The 16,430-nt window shown below is 33.4% G+C and overlaps 1 protein-coding gene across 1 annotated transcript; it reads right to left on the minus strand.

Annotated features, from left to right (window-relative positions):
* Window positions 1-2,100: 2,100 nt before the first annotated feature.
* LOC141649494 (uncharacterized) lies at window positions 2,101-4,241 on the minus strand. Its single transcript, XM_074458184.1, has 3 exons — window positions 3,905-4,241; window positions 2,461-3,544; window positions 2,101-2,158 (listed from the first exon to the last, which is right to left on the minus strand). The coding sequence occupies exons 1-3, from the start codon at window positions 4,239-4,241 to the stop codon at window positions 2,101-2,103; spliced, it is 1,479 nt and encodes a 492-aa protein (XP_074314285.1).
* Between the last annotated feature and the right edge of the window lie 12,189 nt (window positions 4,242-16,430).

The raw sequence follows: 16,430 nt of genomic DNA on the forward strand, positions 1-16,430 counted from the left end.
TCAACCCAAATTTCGAATAAATGTGTCCATGATCCAAATCCATATTAACTTGGGCACGGTGTAAATCCCTTATCAACATGAATTCGGTGGATAGACATTTATCACTCACTTCCCCTACGTAATAAGGTTTGTACCCCGGTGTGGCCGAGCGCACTCTCTCACGAAATAGGTTTTCATGGTTTCTACCTTTTGGTAAGGCTAAGTCTCAATTGTTTATTTTAGCGAGAGGTCATGTCAATTTATTATCTATCACGTTTTAAGTGAACTAAAGCGGTGAACTACGATAATTGTAATTGACACGGTCGATAAACTCGATTTAAAATGCATGTTTAGTTATGGCGATTTAGCGATGCATGGAACATATAAATAAAATGCAAAGCATAAAAATAAAATCCTAGTATGGCCTTCCTAAAATAGTAAATCTAATAAACTATTACAAATTCGGAAACCAACTCCTTTGGTTCCTTGAGCTTCGGTCTTGTCACGCATTTCAAGGCAACACTTTTTTTGATGGATCGCCTTCTCGAATGGCACCGTCTTCAAGGAACTCCGGAATAATTAAATTACAAAATGAATTACATAATTTCCTATTATACATTTGTAATAAAAATAAAAATAAATCTATTAAATTACAAAACGGTGATACGAGATCACAATAATTACAACCGAATCGATATTCCCATACATTTCGGGTAATACCAATTAAAACTAAGGCCATACTAAGTAAAATTACATAATTCAAAAATTACATAAAATTAAAATATGAAAATCATAAATAAAATGCAGCATTATAATATGTATGAACATGCTCGATTTTATGCTAAATCGCCTTTTAAGAGCCAATATCGTCTTGGGACTCAAAATTAGTACTCCCTCCTTTATCCAATATATGACGTTTGAGGGTTTTCTAAAAATTACTCATTATATGACGTTTTCCAATCTCCCATAAAACTGCTACATTAAATTCATTGGTTTTCACAAGTTCTTTCAATTCCAAAGCAAAATAATCGATGCATCTCCTCTTCAACCTAAAAGCAATAATTCACCTCTTTAATTTCAGTTGTATATAATACACTCCGGCCATATTCCTTTTAGATGGATACTTCCCTTTCAATAATTTTCAATTCTTTTTTCCAATTTTTCCCATGGATGACAAAGATTATGAGCTTGAAGACAATGAAAGCTTTGTAATACCAGATTCTAAAGAAGAATTATTCGGAACAATTATTCCGGAATCAGTAGATGAAGTAGTTATCGAAGATTCGGAAGATGGAGAGCAACCAAGATCTGAAGAAGAATTACAGAAAAATATCGGTTCTGTTTCAAAGGATGAAGATGAGCAACAAAATATTCCAACTGCAGAAAACTTGATAATTCCGGGAGGAAAAATAAGGGATGTAGACAAGTTCGAAGATGCCATATTCCGCTATCCTCATCTAATCACTGAGTGTATGTTGAAGACATTAATCCCGGGGTTATACAATAGCGTTATAGAAAAGCCAAAATTTGAAAAAAAGTTGGAGGAAATTATCGTTCCGGATTCAGAGGATGAAGACGATTGATTTTTGTTGACGGGAAAGACTCGTTAATTCTTGTGATTCAGAGGATTCAGAAATTAACTTTTGCACTTGCGATGTTTTTTGGCTATTGAATTAAATTTATTCACTCTTCTGATTTATGAATGGAATACATGGTTTATGAATGCACTTCCCTTTTGTCCTTTTTCTAATTAGTGAACAACTTTATCACAAAATCTCCCTTATGACGGAGGGTATCCGTCGCAAACTTGCGACGGATACCATATCGTCTCACAAAAAACTCATAAGGGTGAGAGACAAAGCACATGGGGTGGGTACCCACCTTGTCCCCTCTACCCATTTCCACTCACATATTAACCGTCGTAATATCCGACCCGTCGCAAGGGAGACCTACTGCAACTTTATAGTCCTATTTTGGTGTTGCACATGGAGAATTGCTAAAAAGGATATTTTGCATAACTTCTTCTACTTTGCTGTCATTTTCATTCACTCAGATTATAGTCCTGCATCATACAGAAATTTTGTTTCTAAGTATTGCGCTTGACTCTTCCTTTTTTATATTCTAGGTAAAGCAAGCACCGTAAACAGAAAATTTCATGTACAAAGACTCTGCAACGAAACTGCAAAAGTGAACCGGAAATAGAAATTATACTAAAACAGAAACTACAACAAGGAAAATAATAAGGAAAGTGCAAATTACACCAAAACAGAAAGTGTTCATTGCATTGTACGTAACTTGTTAGTTACGTTTTCTATCAAACTTGGATCGCATGAAATTTGCTTTGGGAGTATTCCTAGCCTCTCCAATCTCGCCTTATTTATATGAGGGATTTTATAACGGTTGGACCCCTCAATTTTCATTATCTCTACCATGCAAAGTTGTAAAGTAATCCATGTCCGATTTATCTTTATCGTTGGATACTCCATGAATGAATTCTCAACCGCACCAATAAGCTCATCAACCGTGTCCGATCTCTTCTTCTGTTGTAATGACTGAATTGCACTAAAAAAACCAAGATCCAAGATATTCAAATCGGGTGAATTCGCTGGTTGACACATTAATCTTATGTCAAACCCATCTTGTGATGCAACTCGTCGAAATTCTGGATCATTAGGATCAATATGGGTTCTTGCATTATCTTGTTGTATGAAAATTGTACTACCCATATCCTCAATAGGCCATGTAGCTTTAATGGCTGGAACCACCTTTTCAATTAAAAAATTTCTTATCACTTCCCTTGTGACAGATGGTATCGGTTTTGTCACCAACGTACCCGCTTCTCTGTTCCGACTTCTTCTTATAGCAGGTTCCTTAGTAATTAGGGGAAACACTCCTATTTTACCGGAAAAAGTCTCATTTCCATCACTATCATATCTTGGACGGGCCATAGCGACTAAAAACATGACTTTCCCGATATAATTTTTGCTTTGACATGTCCGTAAGGGGTCGGCTTCCGTGGAGTGCAGATAATATTTTTCATTTTTCTTTGTAAGGTAGAACCATTTCTCATCGATATGTACAACGTTGTACATACCAACAAATTTTGGCTCATTAGGCATAGAAGTTTGGTCTAACATGGATAGACAAAATTGTAAACGAGCTCGTTTTTGATCATCTTTCAAATATGGTTTGAGGGTGCTAGAGTGACGGCGTATAAGACCTTCTTTGATGAGTCTATATAAAACAGTATGACTAACACCCAATGCCTCCGATAATGAAAGTAATGTTGTTCTTTTACGTAAAGGGATTTCCATAAGACGGCTAATATCAACTTGAAGTTTTGGATGACCACACCTTTTTTTTTTCTTACTTTTAACATCACCACCATTACTTCTTCCAAGTTTCCAAATTCGTTGAACAGTACGTATGGGAACCGAAAATATGTTAGACACTTCGGTAGTCATTTTTTTTTTCAATTTTCCACCATGACTCTTTTCTAAGACAGCTTGGTAAACTTTTAGCCTTTGATCATCTGTTAAGACGAGTCTTCTCCGCCTAGCACCACCTATACATCAAATATTAGTAGGTAAAATGCAAATCAGAATCACCATGTCATTAGCTTAGTTAAATGCACATCACAAAGAAACAGAGCAAAACAAACTTGATAACTTTGCCCAAAAAACATCAGAGAAAGTTAAACAACACTTCTTCGACTAAACCGAGTACGGATAACGAAGTAGTAAAATCGCTTATGCAAACCAGTTTTGCAATTTTTATGACAAACATAATTCAAAATCCTCTCAACTATATTTGAGTGAGTCATTGTGAACTGAAGCACGCAATGGGTTTTACGTAATCATCCGAAATACTTACAGTATTTTATTATAAGACGATCTAACCGTAACTAAAGTTTAGACACGCATACCAGAATCATGAGTGTGAGTAGAATTAATATGTTGTTGTGTTTGAGCATAATTTTCGTCAAAATCATCTCCTCCTTCTTGCTGATGATTATCGTCATCGGACTCGTCGACTTGCTCGAAACTAAGATCCCAATATCTATATCTTGCTTCATCATCCCGGCCCATATCAAGAACTACACTATTTGTTGAATGAGAATGGATGAATAGAGGAATATCACCTTGAGCCTCGTCTATTTCTTGAATTATCATGGTGTCTATATCTTCACCACAAGGTAATTGATTAAGATCAAAATCTTCATCACATGGTAATTGATTAAGATCAAAAAATCGAGTTTCCATCTTGTTTAATGATGATTGAAATTGGGTACTGATTAAAATAGGGGAAAAAACAATTTATAGAGAACCTCATAGTAGAAATTATCAGTTAAATTAAAATTTTGGCTCCAATTCAAATTTTCGTTCTAAAATTTTCATGGAAAATTTTGGCTCTAATTTTTTTTCGTTAGTATAGATTGCTGTATAGTGATTTAATGAAGGAGAAGATGGAGAGCCAAATTGTATTAAGAAAAGTGTGCAACTTTTTTTTTTTTAAATTACTTTATTCTACATAGTACTATTTCCTAAGCTTGTGGCCCATACTTATTATTGTCCTAATGATGGGCAAAAATTTTCTTAATAAGTGTGAAATCTATCAAAACGTCATATATTTGATAAAGGAGGGAGTACAACTTATTAAAATCACAATAATTACATAAATTTATATTTATGTACAAGTTAATTACCCTAACCATCTTGGGACTCAAAATTAGTCTCCACTAACACTTTTGACAATAATTAAACTTAATTTCTTATATTGTTCATAAATGGACCTAAAAATACAAAATTATGCTATAAACTTCAAATTAAATTATAAAAATTTCAAATAAATTCGAAATTTGAAATTTAAACTCATGAACATTCTGGAAAAATACCATGACACTCATAATGTTCAAAACTTAGGTTAAAAATTTCGAAAATTTATCGAGAAAAACAATGTTGCGGTTTATCGGTTTTAACAATTATGACCATAAAAATATGAGAAAAAATATTTTTATCAACTTTTCACTTTTAGATCTGAAGTATATGATAAAATGCAACATGTGACGTTTTTCCTTTAGTCATGAAGTATGTTTTTGCATTATTACTAATTATAGTCACTATTTATTTGATTTTTCATCAAAAATTCATAAATCATGCATAAAGACTTCATTGTAGCCAAATTTTTTACACACATCTTGTAAAATTGCATGTGACAACATACTAAATTTCCATGACCAGAATCAAAATATAAATCATATTAACCTATTTACCCATTTAAATACGACTTTAAATTGAAAAATCCATATTTCGAGCAAAACAGCTCATTTTAACATGAAAATTTACAGGCCATCATTAGATAATATATGTGAAAATATATCCAAAAATCACTGAAACATTCGAAGTTTAGATATTTTTCGTCCAAAAATGACATTTTTAACATAAAAATCACATTTTAATGCAATTATATAAAATGAACAATAAAATCCATAAATAAACCAAAATGTCCTAAAAATCACTTAGGACCAGAAACTTTTAACATGCAAAGTTATTTTAAGGTTTATCTTCATAAATCCAAACTAATTAGTTTTGTATGTTAATCATATAACTCGGAAAAACTATAAACCGATTTGCATGCAAACAACCTAAGGCTCTGATACCACTTGTTAGAAATTCATTAATATGATTAATTTACATATTCATATATGTTCAAATTTATTTAGTCATAAAATAAATCCTAGATCTTATGCATGCAAACTAAAGAAAGATAAAAGAAGAAATCGTCAATCTTACATTGAGGTTTCGGATATTAGGGCACCAACAAGATCACCTTCTTGTTAGTTTTTGAGCTTTCCTAATAATGGATGAACAAAAGGTCCAAAATAGAACCTCTCCCAAAAGTGAATACCCAAGGAAAAACCCCTAATAACTAATATTATTTTGTACTAGAAATAATACAAGTCTTACTTAAAATTTGACACAAAATAAATTTTGTTCTCTCTTGTATTTTTTTTGGCCAAGAGAGGAAAGATTTATGAGGATTTTTATTTCACTCAGTTTTCACAAGGTTAGAGAGAATTGATTATTTCTTACACTAGAAATATATAATGAAGTAGTAGAATATATCATAGAGGAAAAACCCTCTATATTTCCCTCTTGGAAAACCGGTGGGGAGGGGTGACTAGTGCCCAATGCATGAGCTAGTTTTTCTACCCAAGAAACAATAGGTATGCAAGGCTACTAGTTAGATTTAATCACTGTGTTTTCCACTTAAAATAAAAACACAATATAAATCTTATACACCCTCCATTATTTTGGCACTTTTAACATAAAATGGATGGTCCATTTTATTTTGTCATTTGTCAATTGTGACATATGTGACATGTTACTTGACATGTAAAATTGCAATGTATTTTTAACATATTAAAAATCAACATACTCATAAAATATGTCATATACAAAATCGACTAGTAATTCATAATTACTTGTACCAAAACGGTTTATCAAATTATAAATTACAACATCTTGTATTTATAATAAATTATTCATTCAATTTCAAATTGTTTCGTAAACAATAGTTTTATCGAAGTAATAAAACAATTCAATTACTTAGACCGTATCTAATTTAATCGAATTATAATAAGACACGTTAATCTCACTCACAAATCATCCGTCAATTTTAAGCAATTTAATTAACTCGTATCGGCATACGATTAATTAAATAATCAATTAAGGGTATTTCCCTATAGGTATGACCTAAGGGGATCAACTGATCACCACCGTCGCACGACAGTAATGTCAAACTCTAGTCAGCCAATCGTTACCGATATGTGTGGACCAGTTGACTGTAAAATATTATATCCCACATGTATTCTTAAAATGAGATTTAAACATGTGATCATTATGATCGACAGTTGTGATCGCATTATTGTCGGAGGACACATATTCCAACAGTCTCTCATTTGTCCTCGAAAAGTGTGCGTCACCAATTCTCTTGTCCTATTACTATCTCCCACTCAATGCAAGGTGTCTTTCAGGTCGTACTTGCAAGTGATCATATCGAGAGTGGTTTTCTCGATCTGGAGAATAACTGATTGAGCGGAATTATCTACCATATATACCTTCCGAGCGTGGCCACGCATTTCCAGTTCATTACTCCTCGAGTAGCCCTGAGATATTGTTATAACCCTGACAAGGGTTGGACAATTTCTATCGCACTTATTCCCTTCGACTAGCCACAACCATCATAACCCAAAATATGCCCATTTGACCCCATTTACGAAGGTCGTAGTAACATAAATCAAAGTTAATCTGAAACTGTGCCACCTTAGGCAAACAGTCTTTAGTCAAAAGAATCGACTCATTAGAATACTATAGTAGCTCTCGCCACGACCAGGCTATATAAATTTGCCAGAACTCTATAAGCGGTCATTAGCCCGACAAAGTGTTCCTAACAGTCTGCCTATGTGATCGACTAGTCATCTCACATGACTTCATGGCACTTGAACTTGCCATCAATCGCATCACACTCTAGTCACTTCGAGACGTCACCTCATGTAAGTGACTATGGGCGAATACAATGCTAATCCATGTTCACTTTAACGGGGTTCAATTATCTCTACAACCCGTTTGGACGTAACAAAGTACAAGGTGAGTTAATAATAACTCAAACGACAAACGTCGACATCACATTCAGGTAGTCAATACCATATTACCACCTTGTGATGTATATTGTAAGTGTGTAAACACTAGTCGTTTGCAACATGAGTTTAACATACCATGTGTCCATGTGTTCAAACTCTTGAATTGCATTTTCTTCTATTTTCATGTTTGTCTCACATAGCATGAATCTTACCAAGTACATATCTAGTTTCCCAAACTAGGTACATGTTCTTTACTTTGAGAGAACTTTCTTGTTGTTTATCACATAACAAACGAATTATGGTGGACGACATAACTTGCACTAGTCAAGTGTTCTTTCAACACATAATGTACTAGGTATATGTTTTGTAGGATCTTGTAACAATTGTCAAGATGATTAGCCTAGCACTCATAAGTCCTAGCAAATTTTGAAAATACTAGTTTTGAGTAACTTCTTACTATAACCAAGTATCTTTTCAAACTTCTTATTTCTCCTTTTTAGCTTAAATAGCTTAGGATTTTCATAAATCCTTACGCGTTTTCGAACTTCAATATGTGCAACTTCTTGTCACATAAGCAAATGTTCTGTCAAACACTAGAATAGCTCATTAGTTCTTCTTGAGAATTCGTGACGATTCTTCTATGGCTTACCAATGACTCATCACGCTCTTAAGCATATGATTCATTATTGGACATGTGCATGATTATTCTAATGGCGGAAACATTAGTAATTTTAATCATGTAATCAACCATTCTTAGGTTCAATGAATGACCATGACTGCTTATGGTAATTCCATTTTCATCGATAAGAATAACCTACGTTTCTCATTGATTTGATGTGCATATCTCAATGCCTATCCAACATCCCATGATGTGATTGGATTCATCTTAGTCCATTTTCATCCAGAATTGAAAACTCAAATACTTCTTTGTGAAGATAGTACTAGCTCGTCATTCTCAATGAGTAATGAGCTATAAATTTTACAAGATGATTGCTCCCACTAAATTTCATGTCTTCACATGATAATTTCAAACTCCCACTCAATTCCACATGTTTCGTATTTGACAACTCAATCGAAATATTTCAAGAATTGAAATACATTTTGCTTTGCCAAGTTATTAAGATAAAACCATATATGTTCTCAATATATCCTTTCAAAATACCTATTTTGAAAAGATTTCAATCTTAAACTTATGGAAAGAGATTTTAATCTCTAACTCATTCATTTTTATAATGATGCGTAGCAATGTCATTATTTAAAAGTGAAATCCCATTTAATTCACGTCCTTCAAAATACCCTTTTCGGAAGGAGGTTTAACCATTTCATTTTCATAATGAGGTTAAGTAATGACCCTAGCGTGGTTAACAATTAACTTAGCTCTTGTAGACATCGGCATATCTTTATTTGCAACTTTTACTCATAAATCTCATTTATTTTCAAGGATGCAACTTTGTTTCATTTAGGCTCTTAAGTAAATATCAATATTGAAACTCTATTTATATCTAGGTTATAGACTAGCCAAATCTCTTGTTGAGACTTTTCTTTACTCATTTTCTATCTTCTTTAGTCATTTTCTATCAAAAACTTTCTTTTTGTCTCCTCGTGTAGTTATCTTAAGAACATATTCTTTTGATTACTTCACTTGGTCTCTTTTGTCATGTAGATCTCATCTATTCGAGACCATATATCTCATCTATTCATGTATACTCTCTATTTAGGTATACAAATCATTCTTTCTTTCGTAGATCTCAGTTACTCAAGCATACAAATTATTCTTTGTATTCTTTGTGTCTTCATTTTTCTCCCACTCTATCTTTAGAATAAATACACTAGATATTCAAAGATAGCTTATGAGACACAAATAATGATTTTGAAGTAGAAGGAGGACGATCTCATAGATTGACAAATAGATCTTAGATTTGATGAGTGTACTTGGTAATTGACATTCCTTTAGAAGAGTTCATCAACTCAACATCACTTTATAATTGATCATACTCAAGCCTTAAGCTTGTGGAGATATAATTAATCCTATCATTATGTTGTCTATGGGATCATATTAAGTAGATGATCATATGTTTCTATGTGCAAGCATGTAAAGACGAATATTTAGAACAAACAAATACGATAAAAGGGGTGACTTGGGTTGCAAGCCAAGCCACCATAATCCAAAATACAACCATTGTTTAGAAAGGATCAACCATTTCCATGTCGAACACGGAAATCAAAATAGTTCTAAAATTCATAACATTAAAATAAAGACAATAATAAAAGCCAAGCTTCATCGGTAGCTACTCCTAGCTCCTTCATGATTTCTCAAGCTTGCTTCTCTTTTCCCTTGTCTTTACTTGGAGGAGGCCCTATTTACAATAAAAAGGGGATACATTATCACAACTTTGTATCAAAATACCATAGTTGAATTAAAAACATAAAAGAAAGGATAGTCATTTACCTACTGGAGTGATCTTTCCAGCTTTGATGTCACCAATATACTTGGAACAATTCCTCTTCCAATGTCCAACACCATTACAATAATGGCATTTATCAAGAGGACCCTTCTTGGTTTTGAAAGTGCTAGCTTCAAAAGTCTTAGCCTTGGTGGACATGGGAGCTTACCTCTTACCCTTTTTCCCATTCTTCTTGAACTTTCCATTGCTCTTAGTGCTTATATTAAGCACATCCTTACGTGGGTTAACATTTAGCCCCATGTCTCTTTCGGCTTGCACAAGTAACTTGTGTAACTCTTCAAGAGACACATCCTTGTCTTGCATATTGAAATTCACCCGGAATTGTACATATGCTTTGACTTTGGATAAGGAGTGAAGAATCCTATCAACAATGAGCTCCTTGGGGATTTCAACCTTTTGAAGTTTCAATGTCTCGACTAACTCCAACAATTTGAGCACATGAGGGCTAACCTTTTGGCCCTCCTTGAAATGGAGATCAAAGAATGCCGAGGCCGCCTCATATTGGACGATCCTCGGTGTTTGTGAGAACATTGTCACAAGTTTGGAATATATTTCATTAGCGGTGCCCATTTTAAAGGCTCTCCTTTGGAGATCCGCCTCCATAGCAAAAATCAACACATTTTTCATAGCGGCCGACTCTTTGTGGTAAGCCTCATATGCTTCCCTAGTGGCGGCACTCGACCTAGCATTAGGTTCGGGTGGAGAGGCCTCGGTGAGGTAACGAAGCTTGTCGTCACCTTGGGTGGCTAATTTGAGTTGGGCATCCCAATCGGAGAAATTTGACCCATTCTTTTGAAGTTTACAACGATCCATGAAGGATCGGAGCCATGAAACATTAGTGAGATGTGTGGCGTTGGTGTTTGGTGCGGCCATTTGTTATGAGAAATAAAAGTGGTCTACAAAACAAAAATAGAAGGAATAAAACACTTGTCGTTTTCAAAATAATAATAAATACTCGTAAATGTTAATTTAAACAAGTTTTATAGCATTTATCTAGCGACCTCTACCCAACTTGATAAATGATTCCAAGATCCAAATTCATATTAACTTGGGCACGGTGTGGCCGATTCATCCCTTATCAATAATCCACCGTGGATTAACTCTTTAATCGATTCTACTTTTAGAACTCTTGGTCGATAAAATTACATTAATATTTATCTTTAGCCCAAAACACATCCGACAATGGTCGAGAATACTTTTGTTGAGTTCAACCCAAATTTCGAATAAATGTGTCCATGATCCCAATCCATATTAACTTGGGTACGGTGTAGCCGATTCATCCCTTATCAACATGAATTCGGTGGATAGACATTTATCATTCACTTCCCCTACGTAGTAAGGTTTGTACCCCGGTGTGGCCGAGCGCACTCCCTCACGAAATAGGTTTTCATGGTTTCTACCTTTTGGTAAGGCTAAGTCTCAATTGTTTATTTTAGCGAGAGGTCATGTCAATTTATTATCTATCACGTTTTAAGTGAACTAAAGCGGTGAACTACGATAATTGTAATTGACACGGTCGATAAACTCGATTTAAAATGCATGTTTAGTTATGGCGATTTAGCGATGCATGGAACATATAAATAAAATGCAAAGCATAAAAATAAAATCCTAGTATGGCTTTCCTAAAATAGTAAATCTAATAAACTATTACAAATTCGGAAACCAACTCCTTTGGTTCCTTGAGCTTCGGTCTTGTCACGCATTTCAAGGCAACACTTTTTTTGATGGATCGCCTTCTCGAATGGCACCGTCTTCAAGGAACTCCGGAATAATTAAATTACAAAATGAATTACATAATTTCCTATTATACATTTGTAATAAAAATAAAAATAAATCTATTAAATTACAAAACGGTGATACGAGATCACAATAATTACAACCGAATCGATATTCCCATACATTTCGGGTAATACCAATTAAAACTAAGGCCATACTAAGTAAAATTACATAATTCAAAAATTACATAAAATTAAAATATGACAATCATAAATAAAATGCAGCATTATAATATGTATGAACATGCTCGATTTTATGCTAAATCGCCTTTTAAGAGCCAATATCGTCTTGGGACTCAAAATTAGTACAACTTATTAAAATCACAATAATTACATAAATTCATATTTATGTACAAGTTAATTACCCTAACCATCTTGGGACTCAAAATTAGTCTCCACTAACACTTTTGACAATAATTAAACTTGATTTCTTATATTGTTCATAAATGGACCTAAAAATACAAAATTATGCTATAAACTTCAAATTAAATTATAAAAATTTCAAATAAATTCGAAATTTGAAATTTAAACTCATGAACATTCTGGAAAAATACCATGACACTCATAATGTTCAAAACTTAGGTTAAAAATTTCGAAAATTTATCGAGAAAAACAATGTTGCGGTTTATCGGTTTTAACAATTATGACCATGAAAATATGAGAAAAAATATTTTTATCAACTTTTCACTTTTAGATCTGAAGTATATGATAAAATGCAACATGTGACGTTTTTCCTTTAGTCATGAAGTATGTTTTTGCATTATTACTAATTATAGTCACTATTTATTTGATTTTTCATCAAAAATTCATAAATCATGCATAAAGACTTCATTGTAGCCAAATATTTTACACACATCTTGTAAAATTGCATGTGACAACATACTAAATTTCCATGACCAGAATCGAAATATAAATCATATTAACCTATTTACCCATTTAAATACGACTTTAAATTGAAAAATCCATATTTCGAGCAAAACAGCTCATTTCAACATGAAAATTTACAGGCCATCATTAGATTATATATGTGAAAACATATCCAAAAATCACTGAAACATTCGAAGTTTAGATATTTTTCGTCCAAAAATGACATTTTTATCATAAAAATCACATTTTAATGCCAATATTATATAAAATGAACAATAAAATCCATAAATAAACCAAAATGTCCTAAAAATCACTTAGGACCAGAAACTTTTAACATGCAAAGTTATTTTAAGTTTTATCTTCATAAATCCAAACTAATTAGTTTTGTATGTTAATCATATAACTCGGAAAAACTATAAACCGATTTGCATGCAAACAACCTAAGGCTCTGATACCACTTGTTAGAAATTCATTAATATGATTAATTTACATATTCATATATGTTCAAATTTATTTAGGCATAAAATAAATCCTAGATCTTATGCATGCAAACTAAAGCAAGATAAAAGAAGAAATCGTCAATCTTACATTGAGGTTTCGGATATTAGGGCACCAACAAGATCACCTTCTTGTTAGTTTTTGAGCTTTCCTAATAATGGATGAACAAAAGGTCCAAAATAGAACCTCTCCCAAAAGTGAATACCCAAGGAAAAACCCCTAATAACTAATATTATTTTGTACTAGAAATAATACAAGTCTTACTTAAAATTTGACACAAAATAAATTTTGTTCTCTCTTGTATTTTTTTTGGCCAAGAGAGGAAAGATTTATGAGGATTTTTATTTCTCTCAGTTTTCACAAGGTTAGAGAGAATTGATTATTTCTTACACTAGAAATATATAATGAAGTAGTAGAATAAATCATAGAGGAAAAACCCTCTATATTTCCCTCTTGGAAAACCGGTGGGGAGGGGTGACTAGTGCCCAATGCATGAGCTAGTTTTTCTACCCAAGAAACAATAGGTATGCAAGGCTACTAGTTAGATTTAATCATTGTGTTTTCCACTTAAAATAAAAACACAATATAAATCTTATACACCCTCCATTATTTTGGCACTTTTAACATAAAATGGATGGTCCATTTTATTTTGTCATTTGTCAATTGTGACATATGTGACATGTTACTTGACATGTAAAATTTGCAATGTATTTTTAACATATTAAAAATCAACATACTCATAAAATATGTCATATACAAAATCGACTAGTAATTCATAATTACTTGTACCAAAACGGTTTATCAGATTATAAATTACAACATCTTGTATTTATAATAAATTATTCATTCAATTTCAAATTGTTTCGTAAACAATAGTTTTATCGAAGTAATAAAACAATTCAATTACTTAGACCGTATCTAATTTAATCGAATTATAATAAGACACGTTAATCTCACTCACAAATCATCCGTCAATTTTAAGCAATTTAATTAACTCGTATCGGCGTACGATTAATTAAATAATCAATTAAGGGTATTTCCCTATAGGTATGACCTAAGGGGATCAACTGATCACCACAGTCGCACGACAGTAATGTCAAACTATAGTCAGCCAATCATTACCTATATGTGTGGACCAGTTGACTGTAAAATATTACATCCCACATGTATTCTTAAAATGAGATTTAAACATGTGATCATCATGATCGATAGTTGTGATCGCATTATTGTCGGAGGACACATATTCCAACATGCTAGTCTTATGAGTCTTTTGTGTAGTTGACATATTAATCATTTGGGATGATGAAAGACTTAGGAGAAGATTAATACATCTAAAGTATCCGGATTTATAAAGATAACTCCAAAACGGATATTGGCGTTTTATCAGAAATCTTATATAGATAAGATTCGTGTTTGGTTCAAACAAGTTGAACACATTAGAATTGATTCCATTTGCTTCCGTTGCTGGATCAATTTTAATACGCTATGATGTAATATTTTCCTAACAGTTCATATGCTTTGAGTATTACGAGTTGTTATTAATCGAATTTAAGTGAAAGTCACTTAATAGCCAGATAGATTATCATTTAAGTACTTGAGAAGGACTAAGGATTTGAAGCTAAGTGTTTTTTGATGTTATTATTTGGTTTGTGTAAGCAGTTACATAAAAACTATCTTTCAAAAACACATATGGATTGTTTGAATCCCGTACTGGCTATGAGAAGTTGATCTGCTGGAAGAGTTCCAGGCAGTCCTACATTGCGTATTTTTAACGGAAGTTGAGTACATTGTAACATTTGATGTTGCAAAAAGAAGTAGCATGGATTCGGCAGTAATGTAGGGACTAGAAGTAGTTCCTGCAGCAACATATCCTATCCTGATATACTGTGATGACAGTGGGAGCTATTTGAGGCTTGGGTGCCTTAGTTTAGAGTTAAGTCTATATATGTACTTAATTGTGTTACATGTAGTATAAGTCATGTGGAACAAAGGGAAATAGCAATTTGTATGGTTTGATCAGACGAGGTGTCATTGATTTTAAACCAAGGCCCGTTGAAGGCTAAACATGATAGTCATGACGTTTCAATGTGGTTGAAACATGGTAACTGAATTGTTGTAGATTATATGATATGTAATAATCTAATAGTGTATCAATTTTTCCATATATGATAATCGCATTTATCGTTTGAGTTTTTCAAAACTTATATATTCAGTACTTACTGGATTTTATTTTAATACTTTGTTAAATCCGAGAAGATTGTGGAGACAACGTTGAACCTTTCAAAGTGAACTGGATTAACATTGTATTTTGTCCCTAGTTGCTTAATGAGGTGACGTCTCGGAGTGATTAGATTGTAAGTCGATTGATGGTGAGTTCAACCACCATAGAGTCATGGAGATGACTGGTCGATTACATAGGCAGACTGTAAAGATACTCTGTCGGGCAGTGACCATCTATATAGTCCTTTTTAATTTCTATAAGAAGCCCGGTCGTGGCAAGGACTTCTATAATATTCCTTCTGAGTCGATTCTTTTGACTAGCGACTATTTGTCTGAGTCAGTATAGTTTCTGATTGACAATGGTTTTTGTCCTAGGTCGCGCCATAAAAGGAGGCCGATGGGCATCTTCTGGGTCATGGTATTCTGTGATTGAACGAAGAAAATAGGTCAATAGGAATTGTCCACCCTCGTCGGGGTTTTATACATCTCAGGGCCACTCGAGGAGTAGTGACTGAAAATACGTGGCCACGCTCGGAAGTGATCTATAGTAGATTTTTCGGTCAGACAGTTACTCTCCAGATCGAGGAAACCACTCACGATATGATCATGTGCAAGTACGACCTGAAAGACACCTTGCATTGAGTGGGATATATAACGGACAAGAGAATCGGTAGCGCACACTTGTGTTGAACAAGTGGGAGATTGTTGGAGTGAGTGTCCTCCACAATACTGCATTTACTTAATAAATCTCATTAAAGGAATATAACCGGAATATTTATTATAAATACTCGTCAGTTGATCAACGTATATCGGTAACGGTTGGCTAACTAGAGTTTGACGTTACTGTCGAAAGACGGCGTTGTTCAGCTGATCCCTTTTGGTCACACCTATAGGATGGATCCCCAATGGAAAAGTAATTATTTGTATTTGATACAAATAAATTAGTCCCTTATATATGGACTAAAATAGTTAGTCGTGTGAGTT

Source organism: Silene latifolia, chromosome 3 (assembly GCF_048544455.1).
Source record: "Silene latifolia isolate original U9 population chromosome 3, ASM4854445v1, whole genome shotgun sequence".
Lineage (NCBI taxonomy): Eukaryota > Viridiplantae > Streptophyta > Magnoliopsida > Caryophyllales > Caryophyllaceae > Silene > Silene latifolia.

Bases quoted from the DNA above. Each gene is read 5' to 3' on its own strand.
- LOC141649494 (XM_074458184.1), bottom strand. From the start codon at position 4,241: ATGGAAACTCGATTTTTTGATCTTAATCAATTACCATGTGATGAAGAT. The intron at 3,545-3,904 runs GTATGCGTGTCT...TTTGATGTATAG, and splicing joins TACTCACACTCATGATTCTG to GTGGTGCTAGGCGGAGAAGA. The intron at 2,159-2,460 runs GTATCCAACGAT...TCACTTTTGCAG, and splicing joins GTTGAGAATTCATTCATGGA to TTTCGTTGCAGAGTCTTTGT.